The sequence below is a fragment of the Galeopterus variegatus genome, unplaced genomic scaffold (genome assembly GCF_000696425.1).
Source record: "Galeopterus variegatus unplaced genomic scaffold, G_variegatus-3.0.2 Scaffold2597, whole genome shotgun sequence".
NCBI classification, from domain to species: domain Eukaryota; kingdom Metazoa; phylum Chordata; class Mammalia; order Dermoptera; family Cynocephalidae; genus Galeopterus; species Galeopterus variegatus.
Window position 1 is genome coordinate 35,751 of NW_007728708.1, and position 16,366 is coordinate 52,116.

Sequence of the window (16,366 nt, forward strand, 5' to 3'; positions counted from 1 at the left end):
CGGGCTCCTCTTCCCTGCCCCCCCCGACGCTGGCCGGGGGCTCCCCACGCTACCAGCCCCGTCAGAGATCCGCGGGGAGAGTGGGATTGTAGGCCAGTCCACGGGCCCCGGGGTGCCCCGTGTCGAGGTAAGCAAATAGCACGTCTCAGTGAGGAGTCACGCCAAACAGAGATGGCTGGCCTGCCCTCACTATGCCGGCCTTCTCCACCCCCACCAGAGAAAATGGAGGCAACTTTGATGTGGGCACCTAGCCTGGTGTGGTGGGCGGGGGCCGGGCGTGCGGGGAGCAGTCGGGCTTCGCCCCGCAAGTGGGGCTGGGCTGGGGGTGACTCACAGAGCTCGCAGAGTTGGGCCAGTCTGGCTCGCTTCACTCCGCCTCTGCGCAGTCCTTTGGTGGCTTTCCTGGCCTTTGTTGTCTGGGCTGCTCGTTCGTTCCCACAACCGGGCCTGGGTGCTCTCAGGAGTCCTCCTCTGTGTCGGCCCCAAAACCTCGAACCTGCTGCCGCTTGTTTGTCGATGTAGGATCGTTGTTGAAAGAATTATTCGCCTTTTGTTGCTCTTGGAAATACAATCAATACTCTGGTATCACAGCGCACAGCTCTCAGGATCGCGCTGTCAGAATCGCGCTGTTTCCTGGCACGGCCGCTCCAGACCCGTCGCCATCTTCAACCTCCTGAAAAAGGAATTTGTTTCAATGAATGAAATGAGAAGTTTGAGAAAGAATGTTATGTCCTTGTTCAGATATTTGAAAGGATGTCATGTGAAAGAAGGATTGAAATTATTTTGTACAACCTCAGGGGCTCAGGGACATGTTGGGGTAGGGCACAGGGAGACAGATTTAGGCTCAATTTTAGTACTTTTTCATAGATCTGTCCAGAAGCTTTTCTGGAATATTCAGCATTCCCAGTTCCTGGATGTATTAAAAAGCATAGGCAAGTCAGTGGTTTGCCCACAATCGTATGGGTGAGGCGGTTTATGTCACACAGTGGATAGAGTGAGGCATAGTAATGTGTTTAAGGACATGGGTTCTAGGATCAAACTTCTAGAATTGGCACTTCTACCTACTGGCTCTGTGACCTTAGTTAGGATTGTCATGATAATTAACAGGACAAAGTGCTTAGAACAGCATCTGGGGGCTGGCCCCGTGTCTCACTCGGGAAAGTACGGCACTGGTAGTGCTGAGGCTGCGGGTTCGGATCCTATATAGGGATGGCCGGTGCGCTCACTGGCTGAGCGTGGTGCAGATGACACCATGCCGAGGGTTGTGATCTCCTTACCGAGGGTTGTGATCTTGTGATCTCCTTACCGGTCAAAAAAAAAAAAAAAAAAAAGAACAGCATCTGGTACATAGCAAGTGCCAAATAAGTCACAAGTAAACATTAGCTATAATTGTTGTTGAACTTTGAAGTTCCTCTTGCCTTGAAAGACTTTGAATTTCTAATTGTGTAATTGGGTGATGATATTCTTGTGAATTAAGAAGATGATAATGAGGAAACTGAAGCAAAAAATAAAATTGTGATAGTTAACAATTCAGCAGCAAAGATATCAATAAAACTCTGATCTCTTTTGAACTAGAGTTCATTGCTCTGGTAACTATCTTGATCTGTCCTTTTGGCCACAGCCCATCCAGAGCACTTTAAGAGGGGTTGGTACTACATGACTCTTTCTAGCTGGTGTTTTCCTTGTCTCATAGGTAAAGTGACCTCGTGAATAGGAATGCTTGCCAAAATATCAGGATTGGAGATAATGGATGAAGATCGATTAATCGAAGAAGTCTTGGATAAGTTTGTTAATTGTCATGAGCAAACATATGAAGAATTTCTGGGCACTTTTACTCATCTTTCTAAAGGTAAAACGGAGGAGTAAAACTTTCTACAGCAGAAGAGATAAAGAATTTTATTATAAGTTTATGTCTTTACTGCCTTTTCAGAAAGAATATTTAATGAGCATTCATTCCATTCTTTTCATCAGGTGGTTCTTATTAGGGAATTTACAACAGATGCATATAAATGCCAGTGCCTTTATACATCCAAGAATTGTTATGGAGTCAGAGTCTCTGAATTTGATAACAACAAATGACCTGAGAAATCATTTAATGTAATCCCTTCATAATATTTGTGAAGAAAGCTAGGTGCACAGAATGGAGGTTGTTAAAAGTATACTTAAAACTTAAGAAATTCAGCATAGTATAGGCTGTGGAGTTAACGCTGCACGCATTTGGATCCTGGCATTACCACTTACTGGCTATGTGACCTTAGGTGGGGTGTTATTGAGTAAAGGGGGAATAATAATAGTACCTTCCTCAAAGGCTGAGGAAAGTTGATTGAGATAATCCATGTAAAACTCTTAGCATAGTGGCTAACACATGATACTTGCTGAGTGCTGGATATTATTGTTGTCATGCTGCTGCTGCAGTTTCTGTAGATTGGAACCAACCCTTTAGACTGGTGGTGAAACCAAATGTGAAATCCAGCTTGCATTTTTCATTATGTGTTTTGTTTGCCTCATACGATGTTGTTGTTTATTAATTGAGGCAACATTTAAAGTTGGATCATTTTACATGAAAATCTTGATTTGTGTTTTTTTCCGGGTCAAGTGAGAAGATCTGTTATCTGTTATTTCCCTCATGGCAATATCCGCTAGAGCTCAGGAGCCCTTATCCTGTGAGCTCCCTAGTTTGTCATGCTCTCTGGCACTCACACAGTCTAAAAATGTGTGCAAACAGTCTGCTTCATTCACTTCAGTGGCTCCTGTAGGCAGCTGGGTTTAATCTTTATCCTAGGTTCTGTTTCAGATTGCCATCAGTTTGCTCTTGACCTTGGTCCTTTGTGGGTCATAGGTCCACATTTGTGAAACAATTCGTTCTTTACCTGGGTGCGCGTTAGACTCACCTGAGGAGCTTTTAGAACATATTGATACCAAAGCCCACTCCAAAGCTCAGCTGGAGCTAAGGAATTAGTATTTTTTAAAAGCTCCTTGGTGATTCTAATGTGTACCCAAGGTTGAGAACAGAGAGTTTTGTAATCACCAAGGTTATGATACTCCTGATACTCTTAAGATACCCAACTTCATGATTTTAAGTCATGGTTCATGTATCCTAAACAAATATAAAAGAAAGGTAGTTATAATGAACAAAAGGAAAAGTGATTCTTACCTACTTTTATTATGCAAAATAGAATATCGTGTATATCTGTTTTGTTTACAATGAAAAATGTGGACTTTAATTTTTGTTTACACTTAAGGGAATTTGAGAATTTAGGAAATATCTAGTAAACTTTGGGGCTATCTGTGAATGATCTCTTTATATTTTGACATGATATGTAGATCAAATTTATCTTGATAATGGCCAGATTATATTTTGGGTTTAGGAAGATGCTTGCTTTCTTTTAGCCTAATGATTTAGTTCCTGCTTTCTGGACCCGAACATGGCAGCATAAATGGCTGGGGTGGGGGTGGTGATGGTGGAAACAAGGGTAAAACTGGCAGATTTAATAAATTTTGGTATCCTGTTTGCATTTTGATAATGCAGATTATATTTGATAATGCATTTGATAATGGAGATTATTTGTAAAGTTGATTTTATTTTTGTACCCTGGAAGAGTAAAAAACTTTTTGTAGGGACTTTGATATTTTCAGAGGGTTACAAGGTATTTTGGGGTGGGCGAGGTATAAGGGGTCTATTCTGTTTTCAAATTCTAGTATAATCATTGTATGCCAAGAAAAAACACTGTTGCAGTTGCGGTGACCTCACTTTGAGTTCAGTTTTGGGCCCCAAGTTGAGCTGAAATAAATGATGACGCAAGTCGCATAAACTGCATTTCCAAGCACATCCGTTTTTTCCTTTCAAAATATCCCTAGGCACTAATTCACATTATAAACTAATGACCTGAAAAAAATCCTGTTAAAGCACAAGGAGTTGTGAACGCAAAGATGTGTCTTAAACCAGTAAGTGTCTTTTTTCCCTTTGAAACATTTAAATACCTTCTGAAAAACCAAACAGGACTTAAGGACATGCCTAAGAGTTGAGTGATAGCCAGGAGAATTGATCAAGGTGAATATGGTTAGTTCTGTTTGAGAAAAGACATTAAAAAGCTGTTTCTGCAAAGTTCCTGTTTTTTCCTCTTCTTTTCAGGCTATAATTTGTCTCAGTGTGTTTGGTTGTTTTGCTGATAGGTAGTGAATCTCTACTTTGTTAAAGTGGTTATCACTATGCATACTTATGTATATTTCTTGAGTAAGTTTAGTTTCTCAAGTCTATTACCATTTGCACGGACTGACTGTTCTATTTATTTTTATAATAGTTATATGCCAGAATGCTTACGGGATTCATTTTCTTTCCAAGAGTGTTAAAAGGGTCAGTAATCCTATTAAAAATATTTCCCTGGAAAAAAATTAAATTATAGCCTTATTGAAAGAAATTCACATTACTGCTTCAGACTCTTGGAAAACAGTTGGAAACTGTTAATAGTGTAGCATAATTCTCACTATGGTACATTTATGTTGATATGCTTTGCAGTTTTTTCTTTTTTAAAGTAAATCTAAATTTTTAAGCCATGGTACATATTTGATAATAAATACAATGTTCTATCAAAATGTTTAAAGAGACATTAATTATTAGTTTTAAACAGTTATAATTCAATTCTCAGTAGTGTCTTCAGTTCAAGAGAGTAAATAAAGTTGTAAGCTGTGTATTTGAAAATCAGCATGCAGAGTTTGTTTTTTTCATTACTGATAAAGACATTATTATGTTGTTGACATTATTGTGGATAAAATAATCAGCTAAGTTTCAATCTTTTGTATCTGAGTTTCTTTGTAAACATAATTAATTTATAGGACTTTCTAGAATGTTTGTCTAGAAGAAAAAAAGGCTTCTTCCTCCTTGTTGGTCATATTTCTATTTTTTTTTAGATTACAAAAACACAGATGTGAATACTTATATTTGACTTTTTGTTAGTGTGTTTTTTCATTTATTCATCCATTAATTCTGTGAGTGTCTTGTTATGGTTTAGGTATTATTTTAGGTGCTGAGGATTCAGAAGTAAATATGATATAGTTCGTGTCCTCAAGCACTCATAGTCCAGTGGGAGGGAGAAATAAGCAGGAAATTATACTAATGTATGAAGAAAAGCAGAGTGCCATGAGAGGTCACAGGACGGCCACCCAGTCTATGGCTGGAGGGAGGGTGATAAAGTCTACCTGTCCGAGAGGATGCCTAGGGTGAGTCTGGGGTAACCACTGACCCAAAATGTGTCTTGGGTCCTAAGGCATTAAGTAGAGCTCAGGGAGGGTTGACAGATAAGAACCAAAATCGACAGATGTTAAAATGCCTCCATTGGCGATGAAGTACCCTCATCCTTCAGACAATAATTCTTCAAGATGAAGATGTAGACTTGCTTTATAGTAAGGTTTAGAGTTACTTCTAAACTGCTGAGAGCAAAAGGCAATTTCTTTTAATTTCCTTCCACATCAAGATTACCACACGATCCAATTTGGGAAGCATTTGCTTCCGCCTTTTAGAGTGGTAGCTGAGTTACTACTCATGTTGCCGTCACACAGATACTAAGATAATTAAGAATTCAGTGACTCAGAAATTGACATTAAATCTTTTCAGCTCCATTTTGTTACATATAGTAGCCTTAGGGGATTACAGTAGTTATTTCCAATTCTCAATCTCTTTCTCTCATAGCACGCACGCACACACACACACACACACACACACACACACACACACACACACACACACTCCATTATTGTTTTGTTTGTGTGCTTGTGATAATGATTAATTTCCATGAAAGTTGCCTATTTTACCAACTATTCAACATGAAATAGACACACACACACACACACACACACATACACACACACACACTCCATTATTGTTTTGTTTGTGTGTTTGTGATAATGATTAATTTCCATGAAAGTTGCCTATTTTACCAACTATTCAACATGAAATAGCTTGGAAATTGAAATGAATCTACTGTGATTTTATGATTGACTCTTAGATAAGTCTGTTTTCCATTCTCTGATTTCATTTTTGAAATACCTAGGATTCAGTTGCTATATTACCATATAATAACAGATTTCTATTTACTGCTATATTTGCCTACTTTAACCTATTTTATTCTGTGTAGATCAAAGGTTTTGTTTCAGATTTAGTTATGTAATTTCTAGTTTTGTTTATGCTATTCTCACTTCACTTGCAGTACTTTTACTTTGTGCTTTTAGCATTTTATTGTTCTATTAACATATCTTTGAAAAAAATTCCTGCCAACTAAACCTCCCTTTTTTTCTTCATACTTGTTAATATTTTAATTAAATTCTCCATTAGGTAGAACGTTGTGTGTCTGAATGTTTAGGACAATTGGCCAGGCCTGTGACTTTATAAACTAGTGGTGTTCTGGCCTTTTTTTTTTTTTTTTTTTTTTTTTTTTTTTTTTTTTTCCGTGTCCGGCAACGGATCACAACCCTCAGTGTTGCCCCCGTACCGGACCGGGGACCGGCAACGGGATCGCAACCCTCGGTGTTGCTCCCACGGCTCGCTCAGCCAGTGAGCGGGAACCGGTCTGTATGTGGGATCCGAACCCTCGGGCGGGAGCACCACCGCACTTCCCAAGCGGCGCACTTATCCAGTGCGCCACCGGGTCAGCCCTGTAAATCTACTTCTTGCCATGTATTTTTCTATGAGAGCTTTTCAAATAAATCTTTATTCAGAGGGGGTTAAAAAAAACACATAAAAAATGATGTTTTTAAAGTCAAAGAAATATACACCAGTGAGAGAACCCTATCTTCTTTGTGGGTGTGTTGTATTTCTGAACTATTGAATATACAAATATGTCACATGATTATGTATGTCAAGTTTCAGATGAAGAAACAGGTTCAAATTAACACGCAAGGAGAATAATTGCTCAAGAATTGAAAAGCAAGATTCAGTTGTCACATCTGGCCTTTTGATAGTTCTAAACTCTTGGAGTTTCAAACCGCTAAATAGATTTTAATTTTTCTTAGATTTTAACAATCTTGTATAGTTATAGAGAGTTCAATCTATATTTACTTTATTCATATGTAGTTATTTAAGGAGCTATGAACTACCACCATTACAAATTTCAGGAATGTACAGTTACCATATGATTTGTGATCATATAAGTCCACACTGTCCAATACGGTAGCTACTAGCCATATGTGACCACTGAGTACTTGAAGTGTGGCTAGTGCTATGCAAGAACTGAGTTTTAAATTTTATTTTTAACTAATTTAAATTTAAATTTAAAAACTGATATTAAGTTCAGTTACTGGAAAATTTTTAAAAGTGTTTGGGACAACTTGGGTACCTGAATCAATGTTTTAAAATGTTAATTTTATGAAATATAAATACAGATCATGTATTTCTGATGAACATTTGGCATCTGAATTGTGATATGCTATAAGTATAAAATATGTGGTAAATTTTGAAGACTTAGTATAAAAAATGTAAATGTCTTAGTTCATTTTGTGCTGCTATAACAAAATACCTGAGACTGTAATTTATGAAGAATAGAAATTTATTTCTCATAGTTCTGGAGGCTGGTGAGAGCCTTCTTGCTGCATCCTCATGGTGGAAGGTGAAAGGGCAAAAGAGCATGCACAAGTGAGGAAAAGAGAGGGAAGGGGACTGAACTCATCTCCTTTCATGAGGAACTCACTCCTGTGATAATGGTATTGATTCATTCATGAGTGCAGAGCCCTCATGACCTAATCGCCTTTTAAATGTCCCACCTCTGAACACTGTTGCATTGGGAATTAAGTTTCTGATCTTTGTGGGACACATTCAAACCATAGCAGCAAAATACCCACTAGGGAGGTGGAGGAGGAAAAGGGAAGCAAATGAGATGCTGCAAGTGAAGGAATGAAAGATAGCATTTAGAAACAGTTGACTGACAGAGGGTTAGGGAGAAGAAAGAGACAGGGATGAGTCACGAGTACTTTGGCTGGGAGATACTGAGGCCTACAGAGACCAAGTTACTTGTTCAAAGTTTCACAGTTCTTATTTCAGGAGTTTTAACTTTTTTCTTATTGAGTGTATGTTCTGTCAAAAGCTTAAAATCTTGGGTTGGGATTTGGTTTATACTTCTGGACTGATAAATTTTGAGTTGTCAGTTCAGCCAAAGGAATATCACTACTCATACCTGACAACTTCTAAAAAAAGTAATTAATAATGAAACTGGTGACAGGACATAAAACACGTTCCAAAGTTGACATACCATTTTGGTCCCTGGAGCTATTTTGCATTTGAGTGTTAGAAATGCATCTTTAAAATTCCGTTGTGGTACAAAGAAAGGCTTTTCCCAATCAGAAGAATGGATTTAAAATCTACTGTAGAAAAACACCACAGAGAAAAATAAAGCAGCTGGCCTTCTTACCAATTTCAGAGCAGGAAAAGAATTTCAGTAGAGCACAAAAACAGCTTTCTTTCATAAAAGAAAACACAACAAGAAAAATAATCCTTGCTGTGTAGCCTTTTGCAGTTATTTTCTGTCGAGTATTAGATAGAGACCAGAGGGCTCAACATTGTTTTGATACCCTTGCAACTGGCAGATTGCCTGCCAGAGGAAGTTGGAAACGAACTGACCAGTTTTGTTCTTCCAGGTGGCACTTAAGCCACATTTTCTGCACTGTTGTTATCATTTAATTCCCTACTGAATATTGAGTGGTGTTTTTAGTTTACAGGCCATTTGCAGTGTCTTTCTGTTTCCTTTTTTTCGTTAGCCACATTAAGAAAAAAAAAGGCAACTTGGGAAGCACTTTTGCAAATGTGAATTTAACAGGAAAGAGCACAATTGAAAATAACACAGCAAATAGCAATAAACTTACTTTACCCCAGAACATAGTCCACTGGGATAATGTTAACCTCAAGGGAAATTTGCAGAAGGCATCATATGAGGACTTGCTAATAAAAGTAACTAGGCAATTTGAAAAAAACTTAATTAATCCAGCATCCCAAAGGAGAGAGTAAAGAAGCAGTGTTATCTTAAAGCTTTTTATTGATGTGTTTTTGGTATTGCTGAAAAGAATAAAAGGGTAAGGAAGAAAGTTGGTACTTTCATATCGATCATAAATTCTGTATGTGACATCTTTATCACAGCCTAACATTAAATATCACATAGAACACTGAAGGAGAAAAAAAAGTATTGAATGAAGTGAACTAACTTTTATAGCAGAGTCTTGTGGAAGAAACAGCATCAGCAGCATTATTCTGTTTTTTCTCTTCGGAGGAATATCTGCAAACTTTAATTAAGCAATTTTCATTTCTTTCTCTTTTTTTTTTTGTCATCACTAAATCACTACACTTAGGGAACAAATTGACAGATTATGAAACACAGAAAACTGCTGGTTCAGTTGCAGAAGGAAATTTTCCCTCCAAATTATGACAGATTTGTCATCACTAAATCACTACACTTAGGGAACAAATTGACAGATTATAAAACACAGAAAACTGCTGGTTCAGTTGCAGAAGGAAATTTTCCCTCCAAATTATGACAGATTTTAAACTGATTGAGTCATTTTGTTTTAGAGATATTAGCATAAATCTTCAGCTGAGATTGTTACAATTCATATTCATTCCAAACACGAATATTTGGTCCATAGATAATCATTTGTTTTTTATGTCTACTGTAGTGTAGGTGTAATTGGATAAGGAAAGAAAATGTATTTAAATTTGTATGACATTTTGAATTATAATCATTATATTTATTTTTGGCGTTGTTTTTAATGCATAGTGTTTTGTTACAGTAAATATCTTTTCTAGTGTGCTTTCTTAGTGAAGTAAGATATGAGAAATTTAAAAAATATTGGGTTTGTCTATAAATAAAATAATCATTTTCTTTGATTCTTTATATCTTTTCAATTTATATATATAATAATACATGGTATATATTATATGACATATAAATTAGAGAGTTGAACCTCTATAGGCAAATGGGATTCACACTTTTATTAAACAGAAGCAGAGAACTACTAATAGCCAAATAAACTTTTAAGGTGGTCATTATAAACCTTTAAATAGCTGATTTAGTCAATAGTAAGTGGGTGTACGTTTGTTTTGAATGCATTTGTCTTTAACTGGAGACGTTATTTTTACTCATTGTTGTTAAATGTACTGTTACTTGAAGGAAAAGGGTAAATTACTCCACTTGAAACTGAGGTGGTCATAAGACTGTGTCCTTTGATTCAATTGAATGGGCATGTATTCAAATCTGAATGGTTTTAGCAAAATGTTTGGTCAGCCATGGAACAATAATATTTTCTTTGAAATGGTCAGCTAAACCCAAAGGGATACAAACAGGAAACTTTATTTTAACCAAACCTGCATCTTATATGAAAATCAAACCACGATCTGTCTAGTGAGTGATTTTTAGTGTCTTTCTTTTCCTGCTTGGATTTATTCCAGATGAGATAGACAAGTGACACCAGTCAGCTCACTCTTCTTGCAGCCCATTGCTCTCTTAGCACAGGGAGGAGATACCATTTTCATCTGTTTTCCTGATTTAGATTGCCTCGCATTAGATTTTGTAGTGTAAGAGCCACTGATTCGAGAAAAGGGATTGTAGCCAGTCACCTAATTCTGAGTATTAGGTTTAATCACTAATTATAGTGTCAATACAGTTCTTGCTAATATTGAGGTCATTTCAATATTTATTATTCCTGCTGTGTTTTAGGCATTGAGCTAGAATCTGGGAATACAAAGATGAAAGAAACAGAGTCCCTGATCTAAAAAATCTTACTGGCTGATGTATTGTTTTCATTTATTGCTATCTTTTTATAAAGGACCACGTGATTCCTAAATGTTCTAGATGTGTGAAAGCCAAATAGCAAAATATATATGTTTATAGATTGTATACTTAAAGGTTGATTCGTAAGGCAATATTAACTCCTCTGCATAGTACTCCTAAAGTAATATCCAGAATATTTCCTTTGGTTTTGGGGTCTCAGTTTTAGACTGAATAAACACTCTATGAGTTAAGAAAAGAGCAATAAGAATGATCAGAATAGTGGATTTTCAGACTGTTTTTGTTTTTTCTTCTTTTTTGACTTCAAGCCTTTTTTTTCCCCTTTTTTTTAAAAAAAAAATGAGGGCTGTCTTGGAATTACCTGAAAAAATGAGAGAATGTAAAAGACATGTATAATTTAAGTCTACTGTTGAACTGCCCTAATTCCATATTTGAGTCCTTGATTATTATACATATTTACGAAAGATGTTATTTAACCTCAGAAAGTTTGAAAACTCATAAGAAGTATTTGTAAAGAAGAAGGGAAAAATTACTCCCTGTAACTTTCTCCAATCTAGGTGAGTTAAAGAGATTGTCTTAAGTAGATGTGCCTTTGTGCAGGTAGGCAGAAGGGCATGATCTCAGAGTGAAAGAAAATCTTCTGGGTTGAAGAGATTTCATTTTATGAAGAGCTTACTGTTACTTTGTCTCCCCGGATTTGTCACCACTTTTCCCCTGGGTGATGGAGCTGCCAAAGATTACTCAAAGCCCATCTCTTCTGAGCAGTGAGAAGCCTGGAAAAAAGAGGTTAATCTCCCAGAACCCTCAAGAAAGAGGCATTCCTTCCATTTGGGAAATTAACCACGAATTGGGGTTCTCTTCCTGCATTTATTCTCCAGACCAAGAAGTTACAGGAAGAGAACATAAGTGAGGTTTTTTCTAAGTACAGTTTAACAAGTTTAACAGTAGAAGCTGGTAACATTCAGTAAGGTGACATTCTGTAATGCAATTTTCAAGAAGTTAAGTCAGTCCACTAACAAAAGCTTGATTTTAGCAAACATTCTCTTCTTGCAGCAATTTTCCAGTATCTTTACATATCAATCAGTAACCTGTCTGTCTTTGAGCCAGCAACCTTGCTGTGTTACAATTCCTTATCTTACAACAGAGGAAAATTTTAGCCTGGGGAAAATTTCCTGTCATTTTCAAGGTCAATATTTGAAACTGCAAGGCTTTGGAAAACCAGGCCCTGTGCAGTAACTTGCTTTATGCATACTCCACAGCTTACTGTACTATCCTTATAATTAAAAAGAAGAATCTGATACCTTATCTTTATTTCTCATTTTGTTGTGGGCAGTGCTAGTGTAATGGAAAGGGTACTGTTCCATCTTTGGATTCAGAAGACCTGGGCACTAGTGCAGGCATATGCTAATTCCTTCAGACCACAGGCCTGCCACTTACTCTCTGAATCTGTAAACCAGGGATAATTCTTCTTGCTTGGTATGTCTCATATGGTTGCAGTGAGAATCAGATGAAATATAGGTGAAAGTACTGGATAAGTTTTAAAGACTCAAATGTAAAGTTTTATGATTAGGAGGACTATTTATGTCATAAAAGAGAAACATCAAGGTTAAATATTAAAGAAATCTTGAATCTACAGTATAAAAAAATGTAAAATATTGTCTGGTTAGTTGTTCACACTCTATTCCTTGAAGTAGTTAAAATCTACTGTATGTAGTTTATAGTATATATGTATAGGGTATATTTTGTAGTGTAAGACTACACATTTCAGGGAATTATCCTACACTGGCCTCTGGTGGATGGACTAAATACTATGTCTACACATAACGATCAGCCAGGGTATTTACACGCTTTGACAAAGATAAGGTGTCAGATTCTTCTTTTTAATTATCAATTTTTAGATTCTACTTCATGAAATTTTTACTTGGGAATCCTACCTTATGAATATGTAAAAATCACCTGGGAGATGCTTATTAAAATGCAGATTCTCAGGGATCTGTCCCCAAATTCTGATTCGGTGGTTCTAGAGTGCAGCCCAGGAACCTTGACTTTCAGACCAGCTTTGAAAAATAAGCCCTAAATGAGATTGAGGAGAGGTTTAGGGAGACTTATGAATTACTCAAAATTCTGTGCTCTCTTTTGTATATACTGCATTCCAGGAATGAGGTCTATAGCTTTCATGAAATTGTGACAGCCCTCTCCCCCAAAGGATAAGAATAATGATTTTAATTTAAATATGACTTTTATGTCACCATTTTATATTATTTAAAAGGCATTTTGACTGTGAAAAAGTGACAGGTTATAGGAATAATTTTACTGTGATCTTGCAGATCTCTGACATAGAGGCTAAGATTTAATAGTTTCCAGAATTTTAGGGTGGGCTTTGGTTCAGCATGCATCTGTCCCAAGTCTGAAGGATTATAGTGCATGTGTCTATAGGCCAAAGCTACTGCATTAGAGAGAAATGACCTTTACACTTCTGTCTATTCTTGCCAGAAGAACTGTGTACTTTGTGAGTATTTTGCTATTAGCAAGTGAGTGCACACTCAAGAAAACAAGACCACACAAGCTGTGGAGGCATCTTGTTGCCTGTACTTCTAGGAAATGCCCCTCCAATAATTTTGCTGCTTCTCATACTTTTTCTCATACCTTTTCATGTATTTCATACATGAGGGTACCTGGTAAGTTTTAAAGGCTTACTCAAGAGTAGAGTTTTATGATTAGGCTAACTATTTATGATTTAAAAGAGGACATCAAAAATATTAAAAGAATTTGACTTACAATATAAAAATCTAAAATATTATATATGTATATATATATGTATATATAATATTTTTCCTTCTCTATTAATTCGAAGAAAGACTTTTTAAGAAGGAAGAAAATGCATATAAATATTCTCCCTAGATTGAGAAGGAGCTTGTTTGGAGAAAATGCTTTTCATCTAAACCAAAAAATAAGCTTGTTTTTAAATTTTTTTGTTTATGGTAGAAAAATTAGAAAATACCCAGAGGCCACACACATACAGCAAAACAAAAAACACACTCTTTCTATAGCAGTAGAATTTTTAGCTACTCTATGGCCACTTAGAATAAAGATTACATTTCCCAGTCTCCCTTGCAGCTGGGTATAGCCATTTGACTAAGTTTGTGTCAGGGAGATGTGAGGGGAACTGTTAGGTGCAACTGCTGGGTCATATCCTTAAGTCACGTGCCCTGGATTCTTTTTAACCTTTTCTCTCTGGCTAAAAGTTGGCAATCATTAGAGCAACTCCCTTAGACCCAGACATGGAATCCATGTGCTGAGGATGGCAGAGCATGCCACCAGCTTGGATCCCTGGATCATCAAGTTAATCAGAGCCTACCCGTGTGCCCTAAACTGTTACATGACAGAGAAATAAAATTATTGTCTGAGCTGCTCTATTTTGATGTTTCCTTGATATAGTAGCTTAAATCATGCCTTAACTAATAGCAGAGAAGTGATGTATGTGCGTTCTTCTTTCCTTTCTTCATCCTTTTGCTTGGAACAAGGGTGTGGTGGTGTGCCATCCTGGACCATGCAGAGAAGGGTGGTGCCCTGGGGATGGCAGACTAGTAGAAAGATAAAAGGAGCCTAGGCTCTGAGATGAGTGTGGAAAAGAACAACCATATTCACCCTGGATTGTCTGTATCTGTACCGTCACATGAGAGAGAAATAAACTTTCATCTTGTTTAAGCTATTGTTACTTTAGGTGTCTCTTCTGTGTAGGCAAACCTATAACCAATTAAGTAATAAAACAATAATATTTTGTCTTAGAGATAAACCATGGGTGTATGCATCCTTTCTGAATTTTTCTGTTTATTAATATGTACATATGTATGCAATTACTAGTTAAGAACACAGGAGTTGGAGACAACCAGGATTCGATTCAGCTCTGCTACTAACTAGGTGGCCTTGGGAAAATTACTTAACATCTCTGAGCTTCAGTTTTATCATCTGTAAAATGGATATAATAACTTCTACCTCATAGACTTGTTATTAGGATTAAACAATTACATATATTTAAAACACACACTCGTATATGTACACTCATATACTTATTTATTTATATTTATAGTACTTGTATAGTAAATAGTAAGGGCTTAGCCTAGTATTTTCATTCATTCATATATTCAGCAAATTTATTATAATTATTTTATAAAAGTGGGATTATACTATACATACTCTTTTTGTAACTTGCTTTTTCACATAATATTATATTATGATCTTCCCATGGCAATTAATATTATTATTTAACACTGTTTTTGATGACTGCATAGTAATCAGTTGTACGAATATGCCACAATTTATTTAACCATCCTCTTTTTGTTGGACATTTGAATTATTTTCAATTTATTCAATAAATGTTTATTGAACACTATGTGCTAAGTGCTATTCACATAAGTGAACAAAGGAGACAAAGATCATTGCCTTCAGAGAATTTGCATTCTAGAAAGGGCAACAGACAATAAGAAATAAGTATAATAAATAAGAAAAATATCTGTTAGAAGATAGTAATTGCTTTGGGACAGAAAAAAACACAGAATAGGGTATAGGGGCTCATGTGTGCCGGCAGGAGGGTGGAGGGTTGCAGTTTCATGTAGGGTGATCTGGTTAGGCCTCCCTGGAAAGATACAGATGGGAAGAAGATGAGGGAGTTAAGCCTGCAGATATCTGAGGCCCAGGGAACAGCTGGTGCAGAGGCCTGGTAACAGCAGTGGCTTGTCTGGTTCAGGAGCAGTGAAGAGGCCACTGTGGCTGGAGTAGCCTGAGCAAAGGTAAGGAAAGTAGTGGGAGCTGAGGTCAAGGGCATGGAAGTGGGGCAGACCAGGTACTGATAGCCTTCTAGGTCCTTATAAGGACTTTGGCTTTTTTTTTTTGCGCCCTTCCTGTTTATGGCCTTTGGATACATTTTTACACATGGAAGTGCTGGTTCAAAAATATGCAAAAGTGTGTGGCCTTGATTGAGTTAAAATTTTCAAGGGAATAGATTAGACATTTTTGGCTTTGTAGTAAAATCTTCGTCCACATACTTGATTATTTCTTTTGGACAAATTCTCAGATATGGAAATGCTAGCTGGATGATATGCAAAATGTTATGCCTCTGAGTGAGTAAAAGTTTTAAGGGAATAGACTGCATGTTTTTTATAGGCAGAAGCCATGTCATCTAACTTTCTAAACTCCTCTTCTAGGCTGGAAGACTGGTGTTAAGCACAGAGTGAATACTCGGTGCAGAACTTGCCGGTTGAAGGGTTGAGTATCAATCTACGTTCCAGTTCTAATTGTTACGTGTCCTTTAGAGTGTAGAATGAGTATTTTACCTGACAGGAACTGTGAGTGAGTTCCTGATGGTGAGGACCCGCTCTCCTTTGGCTTACATTTTAGTGTGAAAAGATAGGCTATGAACAATTTAGAAAGGTAATTTCAGATGACTTCATATAAATATGAAGAAAACAGGGCCATGAGAGACTGGCCCGATGCTATGTCTGTGAGAATACTGAGGAGATAAAGTGATAGTTGTATTTAGCCTCAGTGAACACATGCATTTCTTCCCTTGTCTGGGCATGGAGAGAAGCTGAAACTCTACAGTT

General features: G+C 37.0%; 1 protein-coding gene across 2 annotated transcripts in view; it reads left to right on the forward strand.

Moving 5' to 3' along the window:
- The first annotated feature begins 1,693 nt into the window (after window positions 1-1,693).
- LOC103598397 (chromosome unknown open reading frame, human C11orf74) overlaps window positions 1,694-16,366 on the forward strand; it is a 51,645-nt gene continuing 36,972 nt past the window's right edge. For both annotated transcript variants that reach the window (XM_008582389.1, XM_008582390.1), the window contains exon 1: window positions 1,694-1,849. In XM_008582389.1, the coding sequence (XP_008580611.1) occupies window positions 1,717-1,849 (133 nt within the window). In that variant the 5' untranslated portion in view covers window positions 1,694-1,716. The remainder of the gene's footprint in view (window positions 1,850-16,366) is intronic.